The sequence below is a fragment of the Saccopteryx bilineata genome, chromosome 6, assembly GCF_036850765.1.
Source record: "Saccopteryx bilineata isolate mSacBil1 chromosome 6, mSacBil1_pri_phased_curated, whole genome shotgun sequence".
Lineage (NCBI taxonomy): Eukaryota > Metazoa > Chordata > Mammalia > Chiroptera > Emballonuridae > Saccopteryx > Saccopteryx bilineata.
In genome coordinates, this window is record NC_089495.1 from 134,577,944 (window position 1) to 134,604,237 (window position 26,294).

Genomic DNA, 26,294 nt, shown 5'->3' on the forward strand with positions numbered 1-26,294 from the left:
TTAAACCATACTCATTATAGTACATAGCGAAATATCCAAAGCCAGTTTCCATGGTGGACGTTCCTGTGCACTGTCCCTGATGCATAGCCATCTCCCACCAGATCCCCTCTGGTGTCCCCGCCCAGTGGAGCTCAGTGCCAGGTGGCACGAGGGTCAAGTGGGAGCTGAGATTTTAGAGAGATGATCTGTCACTACTGACGCAGGTTAAGGCACAGGCTGCACAGTCCAGGAAACGGAGTTCAGTGAGAAGTAGGGCGACGAAGCTAAAGCCAGCGTGGTGGCTGCGTGTTGTCAACAAGGACCACGGCGGACGCAGCAGGAGCAGGGCTGTCTCCATGGTGCTTAGGAGAGAACATGAAGCCGGCCTGGGAAACGGCACGTTGACTGCATCCTTGTGTGACTGTGGCTACCGGGTTGGTTACCAACACGTTTCCCTGACATTATGTGGGGAAGACAGACAAGAGCCCACTATTGGTGGGCTCGTTGGGTAAAGAGAGGCTGGTGTTGGCTGATGGTGCCAAGCCCTTTCCTGTGTCCGTGTAAATAGTTGGTGCACATGCAGCGGCTTCCATGACACAGATTTCTTAACCAGACGTTGTCTGAGGGTCAGGAGTCTGGCCGGCCTGAGCTGAAACTGGGGGGCGAGCTGGGCTGCTCTCCTGGCTGAGGCTGGGGCCCTCGCGAGCCATCGTACTAGACGTGGACACGTCGCAGACAAGCGCATTTGGGAAATGGTACTCTAAGTCAGAATATCCTGCCAAATACCTGCTTTGTTTTGCAAAGGACAGTTTGTGTTTATTCATGCCCAAAACGGACTCGTGAGGAAATGCTTTGCGGTTGGGACACTCTGAGGACAGAGACCTGTCAGGCTGGGTGCAGGGGCAGAGCTGAAGAGACAGCATCCAGGGGCCCTGCGCACCTCAGTATGAAGGGGGGCTTGTGTGGGACAGGGATGCTCTGGGGTGAGGGAGGTCAGGAGCTTGGAGCAGCGGGCGGTCAGCAGTCAGCTGCATCTGTGTCTTGGAGAGCAGTACGGGGAGGGCCTCCTGGGAGAAGAGAAGCAGCTCCAGGATGGGGAGTATCTGACAGCGTGAGGACCAGGAGGGGCAGGGCGTTTGCACTCTCACACACACACACACACACACACGCTCACACGCTCACACATACGCATGCATATTCACCTGTGTGTCCAGTGTGTGCACATACATACACACATGTGCAGGTATTCATGCGTGTGCACAGATAAAATATTGGTTCTGGGGAACTTAGAAAATATGACTGTATGAGAGGAAACGCTGATGCTCTATACCAAGAGAGGTCACTGCCTTCTCACTTTGATGCATTCGTCTGTACATTTTCTGTGGAGAGGAAGCGAATTTATGGATTAATATATCAATACGGGGATTTTAATGAGATTAGATGTTTGTAGTCACCCAACTCAACATGCATACGCATGTGTCAATCAGCATGCCTTTAGAATGGGACCTGGGGCTCTTTTCCTATTTAAAAATAGTTTTAGGAAAGCTATAATGTTCTCATATAAATGTTTATCCATGTTACTGATCATTAATTAGAACAAATCATATCATTGGATCATGGGTAAAGAGTTCGAACATTGCAAGGCCTCTAAGATATTGTCAGACACCCGTTCACCAATGCAGGGCCCGCCCTCTTCAGCATGCTGGTGTGTCTCTCTTGAATAAACTCTTAAATTAACTTCCTGTGGAGTAAATGAAAGTTATGTTCAAAGCTGATGTAGTATGCAAATAAAACTGAATATTGAAAAGTGAGAACATCTGTTGACCAATAAACCCACCCACCCACCAGCAGACTGCGGTTTACAAGCATTTAGTCGATTCATTTGAGAGTCTGGCAGGTCACCCATTCAGGTGAAGTCCACACGGAGTAAGTGGTTTCCACACTGAGTAAGTGGTTAGTGAGACGGATTTGGAAGAAGAGAGTTAGTCAGCATTAAGGAAACGGGAAGGCTGTGTGGACAAGAGGTGTGTGTTCTGTGAGGGAGTCGTTACTCAGATATTCCTCCGCATAGGCGAAACCATTTGAGGAAATTCATGTGGTGAAGTCAGAAGTCACCTGCGTGGACAGGGCTGCCGTTCACTCCTGTGGGTACCAGCCAGAACAACCAGCAGTTGTTGCCATTAGAAATGACCCACTGTCCTGTTGAAAGACATGTTTGGGGATTTAAAAGGGCTCTTAATAGAACAGAAAGCCTTTGAGGGCCAACGAACATCTCTGGGCTTAGAACACGCACTCCTCCCTGACTTAGAGCTGCGAGAAGTTCAAGTTCTACCAAAGACTAAAGAAAACATAGGGACACCAGGTGTGTCCCCAAATGTCCTTGGCCCTTGGCTGACACTGTCGATGTCATCAAATGGTCAAACCCGAGGCTTTGAGACACTGTAGCCTCAGAGAATTTAAGCCTCTGTAACCCTTTAGGATCAGGTTGGTTTTGTTTTATAGACAAATGTATCTCTCTGCTTTTGATTCATGCTATTTTACATTGATTGAGTAACTTCCATTGTTATGTAAAGTGGGCTTTTAAAATGTTGGGTTATTTGTGGGAACGTAAAGAATCTGAGACTACAGTCGATACCGCCAGCCACGCTGTGCAGAAGTCTTGACGGGGCACAGACCCAGGCTCCTGGCCAGCCAAGTAGCTGGCCACATGAGGGAGGGCAGCTGGAGTCCCCTGTCCCTGGCCCTGGCCTGCTGCAGCTGGACTGTCTTGCACTGCCCTTTTCACAAAGAGCTTCTTCCCATCAACAGGCGCGTGTGTTTTGTTTTTAATATAAAACCTATAACTCCCTACAATTGCCCTTGAACACAACACAAAACAGAGACATCTCTATTAGCCATGGTGAAGCAACTCATTAAGGAAGACCCCGGGCTTTCTTTTCAGCAGGAAACAGCCTCCCACACAGACACAGCCCCTCAGATGGCGGTGACCGCCCGTAGTGGTGGCTTTTCAGAGCTGAGGGCCTGTGGGGTGTCCTGTGGTTTTGGTATCAGGATAGTATTTGCTTTGTAAAAATGCGTTCTGTCCTGCCTTTGGCAGAGTTTGTGAATCATGGCAGGTTTGATGGAATTTAGCCCTGAAGCTGCAGGGACCTCAGCTTTTCCTGGTGTTAGTTTTCTGGCAGATCAGACTCTTAATTGTAACATTGTCCACTCAGATTTCTTCTGGACTCAGCTTAGTACTTTGTATCTTTCTGGGATTGTTTTTGGTTTTGCCTTTGTTATCGCAGCGCACAGCTAGCTGTCCAGGGAACTCTTGACAACCCTGTCTGCTTCGGTGGTGTAAACAGTGATACCTCCTATTCATTTCTTAGTCCATATTTTGAGGGGATTTTTTGTTTTGTTGGTTTTTTTTTTATAAAGCTAGCTAGAGTTTGTTGATTCTGCCCATCTTTTTAAAGAACCAGATGTTGTTTACGTTAATGTTCTTTGTTTTTCTCTTTGGTTTGTCAATTCCAGCTCTGATCTTTATTGTTTCCCTCCTTGTGTGTGGGCAGCATGCTCAGCACACTCTGTTTCCTCCTGGAAGCTGGAAAATCTGAGAGCCTGGATCTTTCATTCTCCAGGTGTTGCAGTGCCTCCTCTTGTAAGGACACCAATGCTACCAGATCAGACCCCACCTCCCTTATCACTGCATTTAAACCTTACATCTTTCCTTAGGAGACCCCCCTCCAAACACGTCCCCCTTGAGGACAGGGGCTTCAACCTGTGGATTTTGGGGATTCCACAGTTCAGTCCATCACAATAGTGACTCATAAATTATGCTCCCTGGATCTGTGTGGTAGGGAAGAACTGTCTAATGAGGGACCATTGCTTTGCTGCTCTGAGTAATCTACTGCATAGGCTTTGGACAAGTTGGTTTTCATGGAGAAAAGGAAGGATAACCAAGTTCTTCAAAATCTCTACGGTCAATAAATGTCTGCATGGTCATAAATATCGTCACTGCTGAGTGAAGGCAGTGCCCGACCGGCCTGTCATCTCTGTGCCAACAGCTTCAGGTGATGCAATGGATGGGTTTCCCAAAAAGTCATGACTAAGAACCCCCTAAGACAATAACTCCAAAATGTCTACTAGAGCAAGTGTTATTTCTGATACAGGTTTCTTTCACATTTTTATAGAGTTAGAAATAGCTGTCAGTGATAATTTTAAAGTTCTGAACTTAACGTCAGTAAATGTCGGTGAGTGAGATGCTGAGACGTTAGTGGTCTGACCCCTGTGGTGGGCGGTGTTCCTCACAGTGACCATGGCCACCTTGGGAGAGGCTGGAGAGGACACCCCTGGGTGGTGGGGAGGGGGGTCGGAGTCCGATGACCACGCTGTCCCTCTGCCCTGCTCACAGCCCCTCGTTCTTGTCCTCCAGCAGGTCCAACGCCTTTGAAGTGCTGGCGCTCGGGGTCCGCACGGGCACGCTGCAGTTCCCCACAGCCCGGGAGAGCGCAGACTGGCTGCGGGCTGTGTCCACGAACATCAGCGACCTGATGCTACAGAACGTGAGCCCCTTCTTGCTGCGCTCCGCACTTCCTTTCTGAGTGACACAGATAATGAGGGTGGTTTGTTGTCTGTGATGAACCCGCACCCAGTCGGTTATAACATTAAACAGAACATGTCCTTTTTTTTTTTTTTTTTTTTTTTTTTACCATATTTCAAATCTCTTGGTTAAAAAGAAGTTTAAAATGTAAGTGTTTCCTAAGTGGAGAGGGTGGGTTAAATCAAACATCTGGGTCTTTTACAGCTGGTTCTCTCCCTTTCCACACACGTAGACAGAAATCCTTGTGTGCATTTAATTTTAGCTGTATTCTATTCAAAGGCATGGATGTGCGGTGGCATTGTTATTTGGGGAGCCTACCTGGGTTAAAGATGTAATTCCCGCATACACTGTAAAATGTACAAGGAGGCATGTCCAACCAGAATCACTGCTTGTCCCATCTTCACCGCAGCCGCCCAGGACAGAAGTGATGTAAAAAACGAAACAAAGGACAGAATGCGATGGGGGCGGGGGAGGGTAGACAATCAACAACGTAGGAGACTGTCTGAAGCAGCCCTGGTGTGGCAGGGGCTGGTGGCCGCACCTGTGGGGCTCGCGGGAGAGGGCCACTGACCAGCTTCTGTCCTCCTCCCTCCCAGCGACTCCCCGTTGACTGTGGTGTCCCCTGTGTCTGTTCTAGGGCAGCGGGTGGCAGGAAGATCCAGGGCCGCCTTTGGGCACAACAACACTGTGCAGCCACCGCTGCCCCTTCCTCTGCACTTCTTGTCCTGGACGCTGCACATCAGCGTCCTGGGGGGATGTGTCTGGTTTCTGCTCCCCGAGTCTCAGCACCTTCCTACCCAGTTATGTACAGAAGCACCAGGGCCCCCTGAAGACCATAGTCTCCTCTGGACATTGAGTTCCCTGGCGTTGGGGTGGATACAAGGCGAGGAAGAGAAAAGAAATGGGTGATCTTTTCCTGTTTGAGGAAACACACTGGACAGCGAGAATCCTTCAGTTCTCGGTGAATTCCACATGCGCTGTAGCTTGGAGGAGCAGAGAGAAGAACGCAGATGCTGCGAGGTTCAGGGATTGGGGTTCTTCCCCATGTCAACTAGGGAAGTCATTCCTCTGCACCCCCACCTCCTCCCTGGTGAAGTTCGAGAAAAGACTGTCTGCCCTGCGGGATGGCCAGGAGATCAAATGCAGGAACAGACAGGGCGTGGAACCTACAGTTACCTGAGATTATGGGGAGCAGAAACCACCTTCCCTGTTCCTCTGTTGTTGAACGTTGAGCACCTCCGGGCCCATAGCTTCCCTGACATCAAGTGCCAACGCGGGAACCACGTGATGTGCGTGTGCGACGGCAGTTCTGCTGGGAGGGCTGCTGCTGTGCGCTGCGCTTGTTGCTCTGGTTTGGTCTTCGGGTGACGAAGGTGTCATGAGAGAGACTCTTTCCCAGGCCACCCCCTGCGGCCCATGAGTTAGGCTGAGAACCTGAATGTGAGCCTGCTTCTCAGAGTGACCCCTGGCTTCTCTCTCTCCACAGGTGAAAATGGCAAATAAGTGCTGCTCCCCGTGCGACCAGGTAAGGTTCAGGTTGTTTGTGTTGATTGTGTAACACATCTCCAAAAGCAGACCTTCCCTGTGTGTGGCATGTGCTACAGAAGGTTTGATGGGGAAATGTCACACAGCAGATGGGGGGCGGGGCTCTGGCCTCCTTGGTGTTTGCCCCATAACTCCTGTTGCACAGTGGAAACCACGGGGGGGGGGGGGGTTGTCGTCTCATCTCCTGTGTGGACAGCGCTGTCCATGGTCTGTTCATGGGCGGTTCGTTCTGCAGGGAAACGTGATTAAACAGTGTGTGGGAGCGATGGTTTGAGCTGGGAGGCAGGTGTGATAGAGTCGCACCCCTGTGATTTGGAATGTGCCATGAGATGTTCCAGGATAACGTTTTCATTTGGGAAGCTTCACCCTTGGGAGGGGGTATGAGATGGGAGGGGTCACTGCGGGTGGGGGAACCAGATGGCCCGGAGTCTGTCCTTTTCTCTGCCCCAACGCGCTGGAGTGGCTCCCTCCTCAGGCCCTTTAGCTCACTCCCTCCAAGGGCAGAGGCCAGCTTGTCACCTGCCTGGCATCCTAATTCAGGGTGGGCTCAGGGACTTGGTCTGGGAGTCCTCCTAGGAATAGCCTACTAGGTCAGGTTGAGCATCAGGTCAGTGGGCTTTGAAGCTGCTGTGTAATCCTTTCTGAAAAAGCCATCGTTTGGGTTGTGATGTCAGCGCAACTCTTTCATTGGTAACTCTCTGGTGTTCTGATTATACTCCCATAGGGTGAGGACGTGTGTGTCCTGCAGCCTCAGGTCACCGAGACTGAGGAGTGTCCCATTTGCTCTGAGCTGTGTCTGTAAACATTCTTTAAGTCACAGTTAGTGATGAAATCTGAAATCAAGATAGAAGGCATTCAGGAGAATAAGCCCCTGCCGATCAAAAGTTTATTGAAGAAAGATTGGAAATTGGGGCCGAGTTTTAAATTAAACTGCTCTAGTCAACATCTTTAACTTAGAAAAGAAACTCTTAAGAAAAGTTCTTCTGAAAGCAACATTTCTTTCTTGTAATACCTTTCTAAATTTATGATCAACTATTTTTTGCTTCACACAGCTAAATGAGGGTGTTAGCTATTTAATGAGTAGTGGTTCCAGAAACATTAACATAGGATCCATTTCGGATTCTTATACATAAAGCATTACTTTCCTGCTGTGCTTTGTGTTTCTGAAACACTAGTTTCTTGTAGACTTCTCCGTCGAGGACAGAATTCTCCATGCTTCACAGAGGAAGTTTGTCTTCTCTGGGTGTGCTGACCTGGACCAGAGGCAGAACAGACCAAATCGGTGCTGTTGTCTCCAGGGATAATTTGCTATTTGAAATTGGATTTCTAGCCCTGGCCAGTTGGCTCAGTGGTAGAGTGTTGGCCCAGTGTGTGGAAGTCCCAGGTTCGATTCCCGAACAGCTCACACAGGAGAAGTGACCATCTGCTTCTCTACCCCTCCCCCTCCTCCTTCTCTCTCTTTTTCTCTCTCTCTCTCCTTCTCCTGCAGCCATGGTTCAATTGATTCAAGTGGGTTGGCTCCAGGTGCTGAGGATGGCTCCATGGCCTCCAGCCCTGGTGCTAAAATAGCTCAGTTGCCAAGCAATGGAGCAATGGCCCCAGATGGCAGAGTGTCGCCCCCTGGTGGCTTGCCTGGTAGATCCTGGTCGGGCACTTGTGGGGGTCTGTTTGCCTCCCCTCCTCTCACTTTAATGAAATTAGATTTCCGTTAGCACAATAGAAATTAGCAAAATGCCCTATGAGATTCTTTCTGTGGTAAGTCAGAGACACCTTGGAATCCTCAGGAGAGACTGATGCTCCTTAGTTTCAGCATGAGTGATGGGTAATTGCCCTCTCCTGGGACTGTACACACATGCGCACACACCCCTGTCATGTCCACGGTCGAGCACAGATACGGTGCTGACAGCATGTCCGTGAGGCGTGTCACTCCCCAGGATTTGCACTCACTGCGGTGGGGAGGGCACCATGGGTTATGGATGCACCTGGACCACCGGCCACAGGGAAGTGGCCCTTCTGGAAATCAGAACACATGTTGTTTCACTTTAAATTTAACTCCTTTTTCCCTTTGCCCGGTGAGAGAGAATCATGAATTAAGTTCAGAGAAACTCAGAACTGTCTCAGAGCAGAATGCCCGACAGAGAACATGAAATAAATGATGGCTGCAAAGCCTTGGAGGCCACGGGGCAGTCTTGCTTTTGTTTTATCTCAGTGAGTTTATCACACTGGAGAAACATCATTCTGTGATGCCAGCCGTCATGGCTTTTTTGACTAAACCCTGGATTCTAATCTCAACAAATCCCTACTCTGGTGGCAGAATTCAAACAAATTAATGCTCGGGCCCTATTTCCTTCATCAGTAAAATAAGAAAGTTGCACTTGGCAATCAAAAGTCTTTGTTTTTGATGGGAAGATGGCAGCGGAGTAGGCAGACACACAGATGCCCAGCTCTCACCACCAAACTGGAATACAAATCAATATAGGAAAAATCAGTGTGAAAAACCAATTCTGGACTACAAGAACAGCTCTCAAAAAGCAAGGAGCAAAGAAGAAGCCACAACAAACCTGGTAGCGAGCGCCTGAATCTCCTCTGCTTACAGGAAGGGAGGGGAGGGGGAGGCTGAGAGCCCAGAGGGGATCTCACACAAGGGAAAAGAGCAGAAAATACTGCTCACAGCAACTTGCCTGGTGACCAGGGAGCGAGGTGTGTTGAAAAGACCAGCTTATCTCCTAAGTGGAAAGAACAGGGAGAGAGACAGACTGTGAGGGGCTAAGGAATGCAGGAACGAACTAAAAAAGCTGACTCATCCGTGCTGGAGGCAGCCATAGCTGGGAGAGGGACTGAACCTTTCACAAAACAGTACTAAATTGCTTCTGGATAAGAGATTTCTGGACATCTCTCCAGCTCCAATCAGCGCAACAAGACACAGCTGAAAACAAGAAGTGGGGAGGAGGGGCAGTAACTCAGGTCTCCATGGAGATCTGAGATACACCTCCCCCTACTGAAACTGAGAAAACACCCTACCCCCAGAGAGATTAGTTGGCTGAAGAGGCCTTCAGAGTCTCAGGTTATACCCATCGCACTCCTATATACACTTTCAAGTAAGCCCCCTGCTGAGATCAATAAACAAGACTATCACCTGTTAAGAAAACAAATCAAGACTTCAAAGCTGCCCAAATCCAAGAGTGGATTACAAATAATAGCTGATACCAACCCAAGAAGACCTAGAAATAACACAACTGAAAACTGGAGGCAGACAACACCAAGCCTAGACTCAACCAACTCTACAAATAAAACACTCAAACACAATGAGAAGACAAAAAAGTGCAATCCAAATGGAACCACAAGAGATACCTTCAGGAGATGAACTGAGTGATATGGAAATAATCAAACTTCCAGATGCGGAGATCAAAACAATGATTGTAAGGATGCTTAGGGATATTAGAACAACAATGGATGGTCATTATGAACACCTAAATAAAGAAATAGCAAGTATAAAAAAGAATTAGACAGAGATGACAAATACAATATCAGAAATAAAGACCACAATGGAAGGAATTAAAAACAGGGTATATAGAGTTGAGGATCGAATCAGCGAGTTGGAGGACAACTGGAATGAAGTCATGAAAGCAGAGCAGAAAAAAGAAAAGAGACTCAAAAAGTCTGAGGAAATTCTTAGAGAGCTCTGTGACAACATGAAGAGAAATAACATCTGCATCATAGGGGTTCCTAAAGAAGAAGAAAAAGAACCAGGGATAGAGACTTTGTTCAATCATATCATAGCTGAAAACTTCCCTAAATTAATGCAGGAGAAACTCTCACAAGTTCAAGAAGCATAGAGGACTCCATTAAAGAGAAACCCAAAGAAACCTACACCAAGACACATCATAATTAAAATACCAAAGCTAAGCGATAAAGAGAAAATATTAAAAGCTGCAAGAGAAAAAAAAGCTATCACCTATAAAGGAGCCCCCATAAGGTTGACATCCACCTTCTCAACAGAAACACTTGAGGCCAGAAGGGAATGGCAAGAAATATTCAAAGTAATACAGAACAAGAACTTACAACCAAGACTACTTTATCCAGCAAGGCTATCATTTAAAATTGAAGGAGAAATAAAAAGCTTCCCAGACAAAAAACAACTCAAGGAATTTATTACAGCCAAATCAATGCTGCAGGAAATGTTAAGGGGCATGGTGTAAACAGATCAAAGTGGGAAAAGAATATAGCAAAAAAGGAATACAGCTTTAAAGAATAAAATGGCAATAAACAACTACATATCAATAATAACCATAAATGTAAATGGATTAAATGATCCAATCAAAAGACATAGGGTAGATGTGTGGATAAGAAAACAGGACATGGCCCTGGCCAATTGGCTGAGCTGTAGAGCGTTGGCCTGGCATGCGTGGGACCCGGGTTCGATTCCCGGCCAGGGCACATAGGAGAGGCGCCCATTTGCTTCTCCACCCCCCCTCCTTCCTCTCTGTCTCTCTCTTCCCCTCCCGCAGCCAAGGCTCCATTGGAGCAGAGATGGCCCGGGCGCTGGGGATGGCTCCTTGGCCTCTGCCCCAGGCGCTAGAGTGGCTCTGGTCGAGGCAGAGCAATGCCCCGGAGGGGCAGAGCATCACCCCCTGGTGGGCAGAGCATCACCCCTGGTGGGCGTGCTGGGTGGATCCCGGTTGGGTGCATGCAGGAGTCTGTCTGACTGTCTCTCCCTGTTTCCAGCTTCAGAAAAATACAAAAAAAAAAAGAAAAAAAAAAGAAAACAGGACACGTACATATGCTGTATACAAGAGACACACCTTAGAACAAAAGATACACATAGATTGAAGGTAAAAGGATGGAAAAAAACATTTCATGCAAATGGAAATGAAAAAAAAGCTGGGGTAGCAATACTTATATCAGACAAATTGGACTTTAAAACAAAGGATATAGTAAGAGATAAAGAAGGCCACTACATAATGATAAAGGGAGTAATCCAACAGGAAGATATAACTATTGTAAATATCTACGCACCTAATATAGGAGCACCTAAATATATAAAGCAGACTTTGGTGGATTTAAAGGACGAGATCAACAGCAATACTATAATAGTAGGGGATTTTAATGCTCCACTAACATCACTAGATACATCCTCAAGAAAGAAAATTAACAAAGAAATAGCAGACTTATTGGACACACTAGATCAACTCAATTTAATAGATATCTTTAGAACCTTTCACCCTAAAGCAGCAGAATATACATTCTTTTCAAGTGCCCATGGTACATTCTCTAGGATAGACCACATGTTAGGGCACTAAAGTGCTCTCAACAAATTTAAGAAGACTGAAATCATATCAAGCACTTTCTCCAATCACAATGGCATGAAACTAGAAATGAACCACAACAGAAAAGCTCAAAAATTCTCAAACACTTGGAAACTAAATAGCAGGTTGTTAAATAACGAATGGATTAAAAATGAGATCAAAGAAGAAATAAAAAAATTCCTAGAAACGAATGACAATGAGCATACAACAACTCAAAATTTATGGGACACAGCGAAAGCAGTAATGAGAGGGAAGTTCAGAGCACTACAGGCACACTTTAAGAAGCTAGAAAAAGCTCAAATAAACAACTTGACCCTGCATCTAAAAGAACTAGAAAAAGAACAGCAAGTAAAACCCAAATGTAGTAAAAGGAAGGAAATAATAAAGATCAGAGCAGAAATAAATGACATAGAGGCTAAAGAAACAATACAGAGGATCAATGAAACTAGGAGCTGGTTTTTTGAAAAGGTAAACAAGATTGATGAACCTTTAACTAGACTCACCAAGAAAAAGAGAGAGAGGACTCAAATAAATAAAATTAGAAATGAGAGTGGAGAAATAACAACTGACACAACAGAAATACAAAATATTGTAAGAAAATACTATGAAGAACTGTATGCCAAAAAACTAGACAACCTAGATGAAATGGACAAATTCCTTGAAACATACAATCGTCCAAAAATCAATCTGGAAGAATCAGAAAACCTAAACAGACCAATTACACCAAATGAGATAGAAACAGTTATCAAAAAACTCCCAACAAAGAAAAGTCCGGGGCCTGATGGCTTCACAACTGAATTCTACCAAATATTCAAAGAAGAACTAACTCCTACCCTTCTCAAACTATTTCAAAAAATTCAAGAGGAAGGAAGACTTCCAAGCTCCTTTTATGAGGTGAACATAATTCTGATTCCAAAACCAGGCAAAGACAACACAAAGAAAGAAAATTATAGGCCAATATCTCTGATGAATATAGATGCTAAAATCCTCAACAAAATATTAGCAAACCGGATCCAACAATATATGGAAAAAATCATACACCATGATCAAGTGGGATTTATTCTGGGAGGCAAGGCTGGTACAATATTTGTAAATCAATCAATGTGATTAATCACATATACAAAAAGAAGGAGATAAACCATATGATAATTTAAATAGATGCAGAAAAAGCATTTGATAAAATCTAGCACCCTTTCATGATCAAAACTCTCAGCCAACTGGGAATACAGGGAACATACCTCAACATGATAAAAGCCATCTATGAGAAACCCACAGCCAACATCATACTCAATGGGCAAAAATTAAAAGCAGTGGCCTTAAGATCAGGAACAAGGCAGGGGTGTCCCCTTTCACCACTCTTATTTAACATAGTCCTGGAAGTCCTAGCCACAGCAATCAGACAAGAAGAAGAAATAAAAGGCATTCAAGTTGGAAAAGAAGAAGTAAAACTATCATTATTTGCAGATGATATGATATTGTATACAGAAAACCCTAAAGTCTCAGTCGAAAAACTACTGGACCGATAAATGAATTCAGCAAGGTGGCAGGATATAAAATCAATACTCAGAAATCAGAGGCATTTTTATACACCAACAATGAACAGTCAGAAAGAGAAATTAAGGAAACAATCCCCTTCACAATTACAACCAAAAAAATAAAGTACTTAGGAGTAAACTTAAGCAAAGAGACTAAAGACTTGTACTCGGAAAATTACAAAGCATTGATAAAAGAAATCAAGGAAGATACAAACAAGTGGAAGTATATACCGTGCTCATGGTTAGGAAGAATAAACATCATTAAAATGTCTATATTACCCAAAGCAATCTATAAATTCAATGCAATACCAATTAAAATACCAATGACATACTTCAAAGATATAGATCACATATTCCAAAAATTTATATGGAACCAAAAAAGAACACGAATAGCCTCAGCAATCTTAAAAAAAAAGAATAAAGTGGGAGGTATCACACTTCCTGATATCAAGTTATACTACAAGGCCATTGTACTCCAAACAGCCTGGTACTGGCATAAGAACAGGCATATAGATCAATGGAACAGAACAGAGAACCCAGAAATAAAACTACAGTTCTATGGACAACTAAAATTTGACAGAGGTGGCAAGGAAATACAGTGGAGTAAAGACAGCCTGTTTAACAAATGGTGTTGGGAAAATTGGACAGCTACCTGCAAAAAAATGAAACTAGATCACCAGCTTACACCACTCACAGAAATAAACTCAAATTGGATAAAAGACTTAAATGTAAGCCTTAAAACTATAGGCATATTAGAAGAAAACATAGGCAGTAACCTCTCCAACATCTCTTGGAGCAATATATTTGCTGATTTATCTCCACGGGGAAGTGAAATAAAAGACAGGATAAACAAATGGGACTTTATCAAACTAAAAAGCTTTTGCACAGCTAAAGGCAACAAGAACAGAATAAAAAGACAAACTACACAATGGGAGAACATATTTGACAATACGTCTGATAAGGGGTTAGTAACCAAAATTTATAAAGAACTTGTAAAACTTAATACCAGGAAGACAAACAATCCAATCCAAAAATGGGCAAAAGAAATGAAGAGACACTTCTCCAAAGAGGACATACAGATGGCCAATAGGCATATGAAAAAATGCTCAACATCACTAATCATTAGAGAAATGCAAATTAAAACCACAATGAGACATCACCTCACACCAGTCAGAATGGCACTCATCAACAAAACAACAGAGAATAAGTGCTGGCGAGGATGTGGAGAAAAGGGAACCCTCCTGCACTGCTGGTGGGAATGCAGACTGGTGCAGCCACTGTGGAAAACAGTATGGAGATTCCTCAAAAAATTAAAAATCGAACTGCCTTTTGACCCAGCTATCCCCCTGTTAGGAATATACCCCAAGAACACCATAGCACTGTATGAAAACAAGAAATGCACCCCCATGTTTATGGCAGCATTGTTCACAGTAGCGAAGATCTGGAAACAGCCCAAGTGTCCGTCAGAGGATGAGTGGATAAAAAAGCTTTGGTACATATATACTATGGAATACTACTCAGCCATAAGAAATGATGACATTGGATCATTTACAATAACATGGATGGATCTTGATAACATTATACGGAGTGAAATAAGTAAATCAGAAAAAAAACTAAGAACTATATGAATTCATATTGTACATAGATGGGACATAAAAATGAGACTCAGAGACATGAATAAGAATGTGATGGCAACGGGGTGGGAGGGTGGGGGAGGGGGGATGGGGTGAGGAAGGAGAGAGGGGTTGAGGGAGGGGAGGGGCACAAAGAAAACCAGATAGAAGGTGACAGAAGACAATTTGACTTTGGGGGAGGGGTATACAGCACAATCAAATGTCAAAATAATCTGGAGATGTTTTCTCTCAACATATGTACCCTGATTTATCAATGTCACTGCATTAAATTTAATAAATAAATTTTTTAAAAAGTCTTTGTTTAAACCTTAAAATATTGATAGAACTTTGAATTTATTGGAGGGGCTTGAATTTAGCTCATTGGGAAATAAATATTAGTTATGAGCCCCACTCAATAGGGTGAGTAAAGAATCACCCCCCACCATCTCTCCCTGTGCTCTGGTTAGATATTTCACATTTTCTCCAAAAATTAAACATTTTGTGCAGGAATTTATAATTGTGATATTGGGCCCTTTAAAAGCAGGAAGGAATGTTAACCATTCTGAGCAACTAATTATTGATTATGTTGCAGATAAACAGTATTTGAATAAATATGAAAAGAACAAAGATGGTTAACAACCACTGAAATCAGCCAACAAAAACAAAAGAAAACAGAATTAGAAGGATAACAGGAAAATATAATCCCAGAATACAGATGTTTAGACTCTTATATCTGGTAAATACAATGACCATATAATTTGTCATCCAAATTGGGACACTTCCTCCCGAGACAGAGGCTAACCTGAAAGTGGAACTTTCAGATGTAAATTCAGACCTGTCCTGGGCAAACCAGAACACAGGTCCACCTAGTGAGATGATAGCAAACAGCTCTGTGTGTTCTCAAAGTCGGCTTCTTCTCAAAAGCCTGGAATTAAAGGGAAATGTGGATGCCTTACCCACCGAATCAAAAAAGAAAAAATGCTGAACAACTCAGTGTTCGGGCTTGTCCTGTGTGAAGGGAAAAGCCAGATGTTCAGTGGTCCCCTGATGGACGCTGAACTCATTATCTTGACTCATTCAAGTGAGGAAAAACAAAAAAAGGAGTTTCCTGTAGAAATGCCTTTCGGAAAAATAAATGAAAACAGGCTTCTTTATTCCAACGGTTCTGCCCTCTTTAATTAGGCTAGCACAATCAGGTAGGCTCATCAAATTATAATACACGTTTCTTGGTGCATATGATAAACCGTTAGAAAATTCATAATGTAGAAGATAAAATTAGCTTCCCTTAAAATTATTTATGAACTGGCCCTGGCCGGTTGGCTCAGCGGTAGAGCGTCAGCCTGGCGTGCGGGGGACCCGGGTTTGATTTCTGGCCAGGGCACATAGGAGAAGCGCCCATTTGCTTCTCCACCCCCCCTTTCCTGTCTGTCTCTCTCTTCCCCTCCCGCAGCAAGGCTCCATTGGAGCAAAGATGGCCCGGGCGCTGGGGATGGCTCCTTGGCCTCTGCCCCAGGCGCTAGAGTGGCTCTGGTCGCGGCAGAGCGACGCCCCGGAGGGGCAGAGCATCGCCTCCTGGTGGGCAGAGCGTCGCCCCTGGTGGGCGTGCTGGGTGGATCCCGGTCGGGCGCATGCGGGAGTCTGTCTGACTGTCTCTCCCTGTTTCCAGGTTCAGAAAAATACAAAAAAAAAAAAAAATTATTTATGAACTGCATATACCTAAAAAAAAAAAAAGGTTCATAAATCAGCCAATGTTTCCAATAATAGCTAAGCTATCACTCATGCCTTTGCTAATTAATCTAGGCAGAATTAAACAACATATGGAATTTTACTAAATTCCCATCCAAATTATGGGCATTCCAGATTATTTATAATCTGTGTATTGCCATCGTTACCAGAAAAGGAACTTCTCATTTATTCCTGAGCCGTCCGAGTCCCACTGAGCTGTGTGCCCGGGCTCTATGCCCCAGACTCAGGAAGGAAGGACCTTCCCACCTTGACACAGCTCCTCATTCAGCTCCTCATACCACGTCATTACATGAAGTGGTTGGTTGGCATAACGATGACAGCTCAGTTTCTGAAAAAAACTGTATCTTGATTTTAGAGAAGATCTGAGAGAGAAAGGAGGAACAATTGGTTGCTCTGCTTGCTTATGCATTCATTGGTTGATTCTTGTGTGTGCCCTGACTGGGGATTGAACCCGTAAACTTGGTATAGTGGGGTGATGCTCTAACTGAGCTACCCGGCCAGGGCTGACAATTCAACTTTTAATTGTGTTTCAATGTACAAGTTGCGCTAAATATTTAGTGTCTAAGAAAATAGATGTTAGGGTGCTTTTTGTTAACCTGACAATATGAAGAAATTAGAAAATTAAAATGAAATGACTTACCCATACTACAAAACATGTGTCACATTAAAATTTTAGGCAAGACACACAGGGGTTTTAGCTTAACATGAGGATGAACTTACACACTGAACATTTCAGTTGTAGTAATATGTCATTAGCTCTTTGAATTCTGTTCTGACTTGTAGTTTGCATTTTGTGTGTCACAAGATTAAAACTGCTCCATGCCAGCTGCTTTATGTCCATGATTGTCTGGAAGTTGAATTGTGAAGAACCAACCATTTTTCCACCATATGTCAACTCTTAAGTTTACTAAAGAAAGGGAAAATGGAATCTGTTGTTCTGCAACCACATGGACAAGTCTGTGATACTAACTCCGGACAATGTCATAAGATAATGCATTTTTAAAAATCATGTGGGATGCACGGCTCTGATGCAGTTGTGGAGTCCAGCAGTGGCCAGAATGAAAGTCCTCAGACACCCATGTGTGGTGCCTGGCCCTGTGCGGGACTCTGAGTGTTATACGTTTATGTCGAGTCCACTGGGTTGGGGATTAGAGACTGGGCTAGAGACCTCCCGCTCCCTGCATGCCAGCTGTGAGCGTGCTGGAAGACGCGTGTGCGTTTGCTCTTCTGTGCCATGCCTGTGTAAGGCTTGGTTTTAATTTTAAAGGTCTCCTTCTACAGGTCGTGCACATGGGTTGGGTCAGTGAGAGAGTAGAAGACGGTGACAGCTCCCCAACTTTCAGATCCAAGTTCCTGGCCCTGAAGGGCTCCTCCGTCTACATTCTCTGCACTCCTCCGGTAAGGATGCCCGCGAGGCTGCAGGGGAGGTTGCTGGGAAGGTCCTGCCCGAAGGAGAGGCAGCCATCTGACCCGGGTTCTCAGGAGACCCTGTCCTTGTCCTCCGCCCCACGTGGTCAGTGGGAGTTCTGCTTGGGGATGATGGGCTTTTCTTACTCTGAATCCATAACTGTACTAACCCATGTATTTCAATTCAGAGAGCTGCTGAGGTAGTGTAGCTATCATCATCCTGCTTCAGCTGGTTGGCGGGGGAGGGGGAAATAGAGGCTGCGTCTCAGAGCGTCGGTTGTGGGGTTAAAGACTCCAAAACAGGCCCTGGCTGGTTGGTTCAGTGGTAAGGCGTCAGCCTGGCGTGTGGAAATTCTGGGTTCGATTCCTGGCCAGCGCACACAAGAGAAGCGCCCATCTGCTTCTCCACCCTTCTCCCTCTCCTTTTCCTCTATCTCTCTCTTCCACTCCCACAGCCAAAGCTCCATTGGAGCAAAGTTGGCCAGGGTGCTGAGGACGGCTCCATGGCCTCTGCCTCATGCACTAGAATGTCTACAGTTGCAACGGAGCAACACCCCAGATGGGCAGAGCATCACTCCTTGGTGGGCATGCGGGTGGATCCTGGTCAGGTGCATGTCGGGAGTCTGTCTCTCTGTCTCCCTGCTTCTCACTTCAGAAAAATAAAAAAATAAAATAAAAAAGAATCCAAAACAGACAAATCCCTTCTCTTCAGACATTTCTGATATATGGTCACATATGGAGATTTAAAGGCTATTCTTTCCCTCATATAGTCCACGTTCTATTAAAAATAGCCTAATTTAGTCAGGTCCACTAAGTGCTACCGTTCGCCATCTTATATTTTGATTCCCACCAATACCACTTTCTTCAGATGGGGTGTCCTGCCTAGAAGTGTATCAGTTAAAACAGTTTTACTTTCTGGAGTCTGAACACTGGAACCGCAAAGAACATAGCCTGGTCTCTTCAGGGATCTAGAGCAGGGGTCAGGAACCTATGGCTCGTGAGCCAGATGTGGCTCTTTTGATGGCTGCATCTGGCGCGCAGACAAATCTTCTTTTTTATCTTATTTTTATTAATTTTAATGCAACGACATTGATAAATCAGGGTACATATGTTCCGAGAAAACATCTCCAGATTATTTTGACCTTTGATTATGCTGCATACCCCTCACTCAAAGTCAAATTGTCCTCCGTCACCTTCTTTCTGGTTTTCTTTGTGCCCCTACCCTCCCCCACTCCCTCCCTCTCCTTCCTCGCCCCTTCCCCACCCCTCCACCCCACTCCTGTTACCATCACATTCTTGTCCATGTCTCTGAGTCTCATTTTTATGTCCCATCTATGCATTGGTTCATATAACAAATCTTTAATAAAAAAATAACGTTAAAAATATAAAACATTCTCATGTATTACAATCCATTCATTTCTTACCGCTCATGTTCATGGTTGCGGGTGGCTGGAGCCAATCACAGCTGTCTTCCGGGACAACACCGAATTTTTATTGGATAATGCATAACGTACACAGGTCATTATGGCTCTCACGGAATTACATTTTAAAATATGTGGCATTCATGGCTCTCTCAGCTAAAAAGGTTCCTGACCTCTGATCTAGATGTTTGAATGCAAGTACCCTGCCGCATGGATGGAACTTTCTGCATAGAAAATAAATTAAAAGGACTTCCTTCCTTTAAGGATAGATAATTTCCCCCTATGAGCCGCTGTCCCATGTCCTCCTTCCACCTGTCCATCAGCGGACACGGTGGCCCCCGTGGCCCCCTGACTGTGAATAACACTGTAGCGAGCACAGGGGTGCGGATACCCTGAGATCCAGACCTCATTCATTGCCTGCACCTAAACACCCTGGAGTGGAACTGCTAAACTGTATGATGGTTCTAATTTTTAAATTTTTGAGGACCTTTCCTACTGTTTTCTGTCACAGCCGCACCATTCCACATTGCCAGCAACAGCATGTGAGGTCCCTTTCCCACACCTTCCCTAGCGCCTGGGGAAGCGGTTCTTTGATGGCACAGGTCAGGGTGACGGTTCTCTGCACGCCTATCTTCATCTTACTAAGATGTATACATTATAAGTATGCTTTTCATGTGTCTGTCGTACTTCGATAAAACGGTTTGTAGTAAAGGGACAAAACAAGTTTTGCATTTAGACATGGAGACAGTAATTCATGTTTTCTTGTTGTTAATAAGGATAGTTCTCTTAAAGAAGCTTTTTATTTGGGAATAGTTTTAGTTTTACCAGAAGAGCTGCCCATATGGCACAGAGAAACCCAGTGTATGCTTCCCCTAGCTACTCCAGATGTAAACCTATGTCACTGCGGTATGTTTGCTACAGCTACAAATTAGCAGTGTGTCCCTGTTTACTAACCATGGACACCATCAAACCTTGCCCATCTCTCCCCAAAGCACTCTTTCTGTGCCTAGGACTTAATCCAGGTTGCCACGTTGCGTGGACAGACCAGCCCTGTGAGTTAATGGGCGTTGAAGAGTTGCCTAAATAGTTGCGTAAATGATCATCAAATTCTTCTTGGACAAACCTGCGATAATGTTCTTGAGCATGTGTTGCCAATGTAACCTTATATGGTTCCATCTGACAAAGTAGAAGAACTTGACTTTTTAAAACAGAAGAGTGAAAGAAAATAACCCTGATGGCCTCAATTTGGGCACCGGGAGGAGGGCTGATGAACCCCAGAGAGTGGCCATCAGTAATCAGTACTCGTGAGGCTCCAGGCAGAGGTGTCCCCTGTGTCCCTGCAGCGGAGGAGAGTCAGTCCTGCAGCTCGGCCTGCCCGCCGCGGGGCGTGAGGATGGCCTCAGCTTGCTCTAGGGTCCCCTCATCTCCGTGCTCAGCACCGGAAGCTGGGTCCCCGCCACCCCAGAATGTCCCCCGGCACACAGCTGACTGCTCTCTTCATTTTCTCTTTGTTCCTTGTTAGGGTTCTCTCTGTAAGCTCTCTTTTCTCATTCAACATTCTAAATTATGTGACATGCTTTCAGTACTTAATCAAATTTCTATACCTGTGTGAGCAAAATCCAATTTAATTCATGTCCCTTGGGAGTTTCGACTTATGGACAGAAATCCTAATTTGGGGGTAGAGATCCCCACAGTCCCTCGATGGATAATGTCATCTTATTGATGCCAGGCTGTGCTTGTTTATTAAGAAATCTCACACAGTCCATTGTCTTGACTTCGATGCACATCACAGACACTGTTGTCACACAAATTGTCCAGCTGCACAGACTTGGCCAAAGCGAGCAACACCATCTTCTACCCCCATAGATACTGTGCTCAGAAACTGGAGGTCTTTCCGGTCTCTGCTCTGAGCAAAAAGACTGACCAGTAAATTGAAATTGATAGGATACAGCATCCCCTCCTCGGTGCTGGGTCATCTGACTCCCCTGACCTGGCGTCCATGGCTCTGATGAGCCAGCTCTGTCCCCTCCTCTCTTGAGTGTAGCCCCAGCATCTGCTAAATTGCATGTACTGTGCCCACCAGATGGGAGACACCCCTGTCCTCCAGGGTTGGTCAACACTGTCACCCTTGCTCCCAGGGGGCAGTGACTGTGGCCCCTAAAACCTCGATCAACCACATTCATGGAGCCATTTCTCAACATTGGTGTCCGAATATTTAAATAATTTTTTTTAAAGGTCCAAAGATTTTGTGGCAAACAATTTAGGAAAAACTAAAAGATAAAGTCCTGTACTCAAGGATGGTTTCTGAGCTCCGTTAGATGAGGGAAAGGGGGTGGTATTGAAGGAAAATAAGAACAAGAAGAGAAAAGGGGAAGAAGAAGGAAGTGGAGGGTCCGTGTTCTGTCCTGTGCAGGGAAGCGGGGTCCCAGATGGTGACTTTACCTCGGATCCCCCCAGAGCACGGAAGATCTGCAGACATGCAGATTAACCCAGGACCCTCCTTCATCCACCAGAATGTTTATTTCTTATTTGCAAATTGGAATCGCAGCAGTAACATTTCAGCTACTCATGTTTCCAAACACCATTAAAAAGTGTTAAATTATAGTATAAAATAGATTTTACAGCATCTTAACAGCATTAGCATAAATTATATAGGAGGTGCCTGTGAACATGTAGGAAATATTAAAAGCAATTCTAAGAATGTCAACAAGGCAAGAAGATGCTATCATTTAAAAAATATTCTACCTGGAAATAATTTCCTTGAAGATTTGAAGACTGAGGAAATGTTAGACAAGTGTGTATCTAATCTGGGGGGTGGTTTACTCTGTGTCACCTCAGGGATACATATTAACTGTTCACAGTAACAGTAAAAGACGCCAAGGTATTGCATCTTATAGTTCAAAATGTCTGCTGTATTTTAAGTCAAGTGTGGTCAGATAACATAGAAAATTATCAACTATCATTATTTGGGGGGAAAAATCAGAAGTTTTCACCCCTTTCTACAGAAGAAGTGCATTCTGAAAAACAGAGTGTACAGTAAGTCACATCTGCTTCTTTAGTGACCTTTTAGTTGAGGAAATTATGGCATGGAGAATCTAGTTTGCAAAACAAGGAATTTTATATGACATAAGTAGTGATTCAATGTGCCTCTGCTTTGTAAATATAGTTTTCTCAGTCTACAGGCCGTCCTCCCTCTCACCCCATTTGTCCTCTCCTTTGTGAAGCGGTCAGGCTTTTTACCCTTGAATTGTTTTCTTAAGGCCCCTGAGAACACTATATGCACCAGGAACACCCTGAGGCTCTGCCTTTCTGACCGGGAGATGCTGAGCCTGCTGGCTCACACAGGAGTGGCCTTTGTAGTACAACAATAGTAAATTTACCAAAGAATAGGATGAATATCCCTGAGCATCACCCCTACATCCAAAATCTGAGCCACCTGGAGGGGGCTAGAACCATATCATAAGGAGCTTCCAGGTCAGCATACCACCACGGACCTTCCAACTTGGGGAGCTTCTCATTTACTTTGTTTCGTTTGTTTTTGGTGAGAATGCTTATGGCTCATGCACACGCTCTATTGTCCTGCAGGTGAGCACATTGGACTGGGTACATGCAGAAGAAACCTATGACCTCTGTGAGGTGCTGTTTAAAGTTCACAAGGTGAGTGTCCTAGTGTGTTGGCTGCTTTCACACAAGTGGATGCCTTTTGGGTTTAAAGAGGGAGAGGAATACTTGTGCACACTGTCCCTTGTGGTGAAACAACACAGAGATCTTGTAGATTCATTTCTCCACTGTCTCCTCAAAGATGTTGTCCTGTTGTTCAGCAAGGCAGACAGGGATAGATGGATAAACGGGTGTGCATGTGCATGGGTGCCTTTGTGTTATGTGTGTGAGTCTGTGTATGAGTGTATGTGTGTATGTCATTTGTGAGTATGTGTATGTGTGAGTATGCATGAGTGTGTGTGTGTGTGCGTGCATGTGTGTATGCACATTCCCATGTAATAGGAGAGTGTTCTAGTCACTTTTAATTACAATAAAATGTTGCAGGAACAGGAACTTCACAGTTTGCTGTTGCTGCTGTTTTTTAACAAATCAGAACAAACCTGTGTCTAAAGCTTTTCTTCCGGAGCTTAGCCTGAGCTCACGTGACCCCCCCCACACACACACACAAACACAGACACACCGTGGGAGGTCAGCCCCCACCCAGGGACAGCAGGCTGACCATGTGACATCTTTGGCCACACAGGGTTCCCAACTGTGACTGGAACCCAGGCTTATAGTGAGGTTTCATCTCTGGTGCTCCTCTAAGGAAGCCTAGGCTGTGACCACTGTCCTCAGAGGATAAGAGATGCATGGGGCAGAGCTGCCTCCCAGCCTGGAGTCCCCAACACACACTGCACGTCCGGGAAGCCGTGCCATTGGCTGAGCCCCCTGTGTTTGGAAGCAGCAGGTGCTGACACCCACCTACTGGAATAAACACGTCCCCAGTGATGAGAAGCCACGCGCCAGCCAGAAGAATGCTGCCCCCTCGGCGTGGGGCAAATATCGCCATGATGGCAGTCGCTATTCCTGAACAGTAGACTAAATTCTAGGAGTTGAGTGTCCTCTTTGGAAGCTTTTAACTGGTGAGCTTATAAAATGTTATCTCCTTTCTGCTATCTACATTTAATTAATGTTGGCATTTTGGGGCACATGTGAATTTAAAATTATATATCAGCATTTAATTCAGTTTTCAGAAACTTAAATGTGTTAACTACCCCGAGAACTCGCACTTTTGGTGTAGAGCTATTTCAGTGATTTGTTTTCATAATTGCTATTTCAGAGTATAGGCATTAATCTTTAGTCCAGAAATCAAAATTTGTCACTGCAGTTTTGTTTTTCTGTGGCACATTGTCCTCCTTAAAAATTACTTTTTCGAATTTCTAAAACGATCTGTTCTGTATTTCAACTCTCGGCATGAACTGAATGAGAAAATGGCACCAATCAGCCTGATTGCCATCGTGACTTGATTCACAGCCTCCATGCGGCATGTGACCAGTGGTCAGGAGTGTCCGCAGGTGGACATATCCCCTCAGTGTGGGGATGTTCCGTTTAAAACTTCCAGTGACGTTCCACTGGGATGTTCCGTTTAAAACTTCCAGTGACGTTCCACTGGGATGTTCCGTTTAAAACTTCCAGTGACGTTCCACTGGGATGTTCCGTTTAAAACTTCCAGTGACGTTCCACTGGGATGTTCCGTTTAAAACTTCCAGTGACGTTTCACTGGCTCCTGTGTTTGGCAAGGACCTTGCTCATCTTGCTCATCGCATCTGTCTTGACTGAGTGCTTCCTGAAACCTTACTCATCGCTCGGTTTGGGTCATTGCTGAGCCAGACCTCTCCCAGGGAAGAGTTGGCTCCACCTTCTCCGTTCCATAGCTAAGATCCCCACCAGGCTACCGGGTCAGCCTGCTTCAAGCTCATCTAGGTCCTATTCCATCCCACTTGTCAAGAGACACCGGCTTCTCAGGAGTCTCTCTGGAGAGGACACTGAGGGTTCTATGACATGGTTGCCAGCCATGATTAGAGTAGAATTATTAGAATAATGAGGAAGACAGTTCCTAAAGGATTCTTCCAGATTGCATCTGTCAAAGGTAAACAAGAAGACTTCAGGCTGTTGTGATGGGGAGATTGGCTTCCACTCCCCTGAAACAAGGGCAGAGGGTCCCCAGGAGCGAGGGTGGAGCACCAGAGCCACCCCTGTGTGCTGCCTCTCGGGAGGCAGCGTACACTTGCTTGAATCTTTGGGGTGGGATGAGGTTTTTCTACTTGGAGCACCCCCAGGATGAAGCTCCTGACCAGCACAAAGAGTGAGAGCTGGGCTTGTCCCTTAATGTTTCTGTTTGGAGGGCTGTCCCGGGTCCTTGACGAAGACAGCCCCTGGGGGCAGAAGTGCCAGGAGGCTTTTAAAAATATTTATGGCTGAAAGGGACTGAGGAAGGATTACTGTGATGATGTTTCTAATGTAAGTGCTCGAGGGAATGGATGCAAGCAGCCTGGAGCCCATAGCCTGTGGGCAGGGCAGGGAGCCTCAGTTTCCTTAGCAAGTTGTGGCCTTTAGCTCTGCAGTCCTCAGATTTTCCCCTCCCCGTTGGCACAACTGCAGGTCACAAACGCTGAGTTACTCTTTCCAAAGGCGCTACAGGAAGGGTCTGGGGAAATGAGCTCTATGTGGGTCCTTAATTTCACTTACATCACGTTTAAAGCTTGGTTTTTGTGAGGCTATATGGTTTGGTTCCAGAAAAGACTAACACCTACGAGCTCCTTCAGAGCTTCTCAGGGGGTTTCTCGGGTTGTTCAGAAGCTGCTGTCAATTCCTCCTCTTTGTCCTTCTCCATTTGTGAAGAGCCATCAACTCCCTGCTCAGAGCTGACACTGAACAGTCACAAGGATCAACAGCAAATACTCAATGAGATGCTGTGAATGCATGAGCCCTCGAAGAATTATCCAGCGGCCACTGAGAAATATGTAAACACCCAGTAGGACCATGTATTTAAGCAGTCCATTACAGTTGTGCTGCAAATTTGTTAAATTGTGTGCATAATCAGATACAAGGTAGTCACATTGAATTATTTTTTTAATGTTTCCTATATTGTTACTATAATTGTTTCGAAATGAACAAATAGGAGGAGAGGAAAGTCCAACTATTTAGAGTTCTGTTTTGTTTTTAGCTAAGTGGGGCTGAGACGGCTTCTGTGCCTGGGAGGGGTAGGAGCATGAGGGGGGGGGTCGGCGGGGAGTTTGCTGCAGGGGGTGACCGCTGAAGTTGTCAGGAAGCTGGTGGCTGACGGAATGCGAGCTGTCAAACTCCGATCTCACCGGCAGTCAGCCTGGCCTTGACTGGATAGATGTAAGACCAGGGGCCGCCATCGTAGCCATTCACATGCAGGTTCTCATTGAATTCGGGCATACGGTAAAGAAATGGCGGAGTTGGAGAAATGGCAGAGTCGGAGGACGGTGGGCCATTCTGTTTATTGGTGTCTCACCAAAACCGGCAAGCCACAAGAAAAGCCAAGGGAAAAGTAGAAAACCTGCTTTCCCCACAGAGGCCAAGGGATCAGGGAGGCCCCTGCAATGCTGATAGCAGGAACCGAGAGAGAAAAACCCTGGTCTGTCTCATTT

The 26,294-nt window shown here is 45.2% G+C and overlaps 1 protein-coding gene across 2 annotated transcripts in view; it reads left to right on the forward strand.

The window, feature by feature from the left end:
• The window catches only part of SNTG2 (syntrophin gamma 2), a 229,955-nt gene that overhangs the window by 166,333 nt on the left and 37,328 nt on the right, over nucleotides 1-26,294 (forward strand). For both annotated transcript variants that reach the window (XM_066237602.1, XM_066237603.1), the window contains 4 exons: nucleotides 4,400-4,526; nucleotides 6,051-6,089; nucleotides 17,591-17,707; nucleotides 22,723-22,794. In XM_066237602.1, coding sequence (XP_066093699.1) covers nucleotides 4,400-4,526; nucleotides 6,051-6,089; nucleotides 17,591-17,707; nucleotides 22,723-22,794 — 355 coding nt within the window. The remainder of the gene's footprint in view (nucleotides 1-4,399; nucleotides 4,527-6,050; nucleotides 6,090-17,590; nucleotides 17,708-22,722; nucleotides 22,795-26,294) is intronic.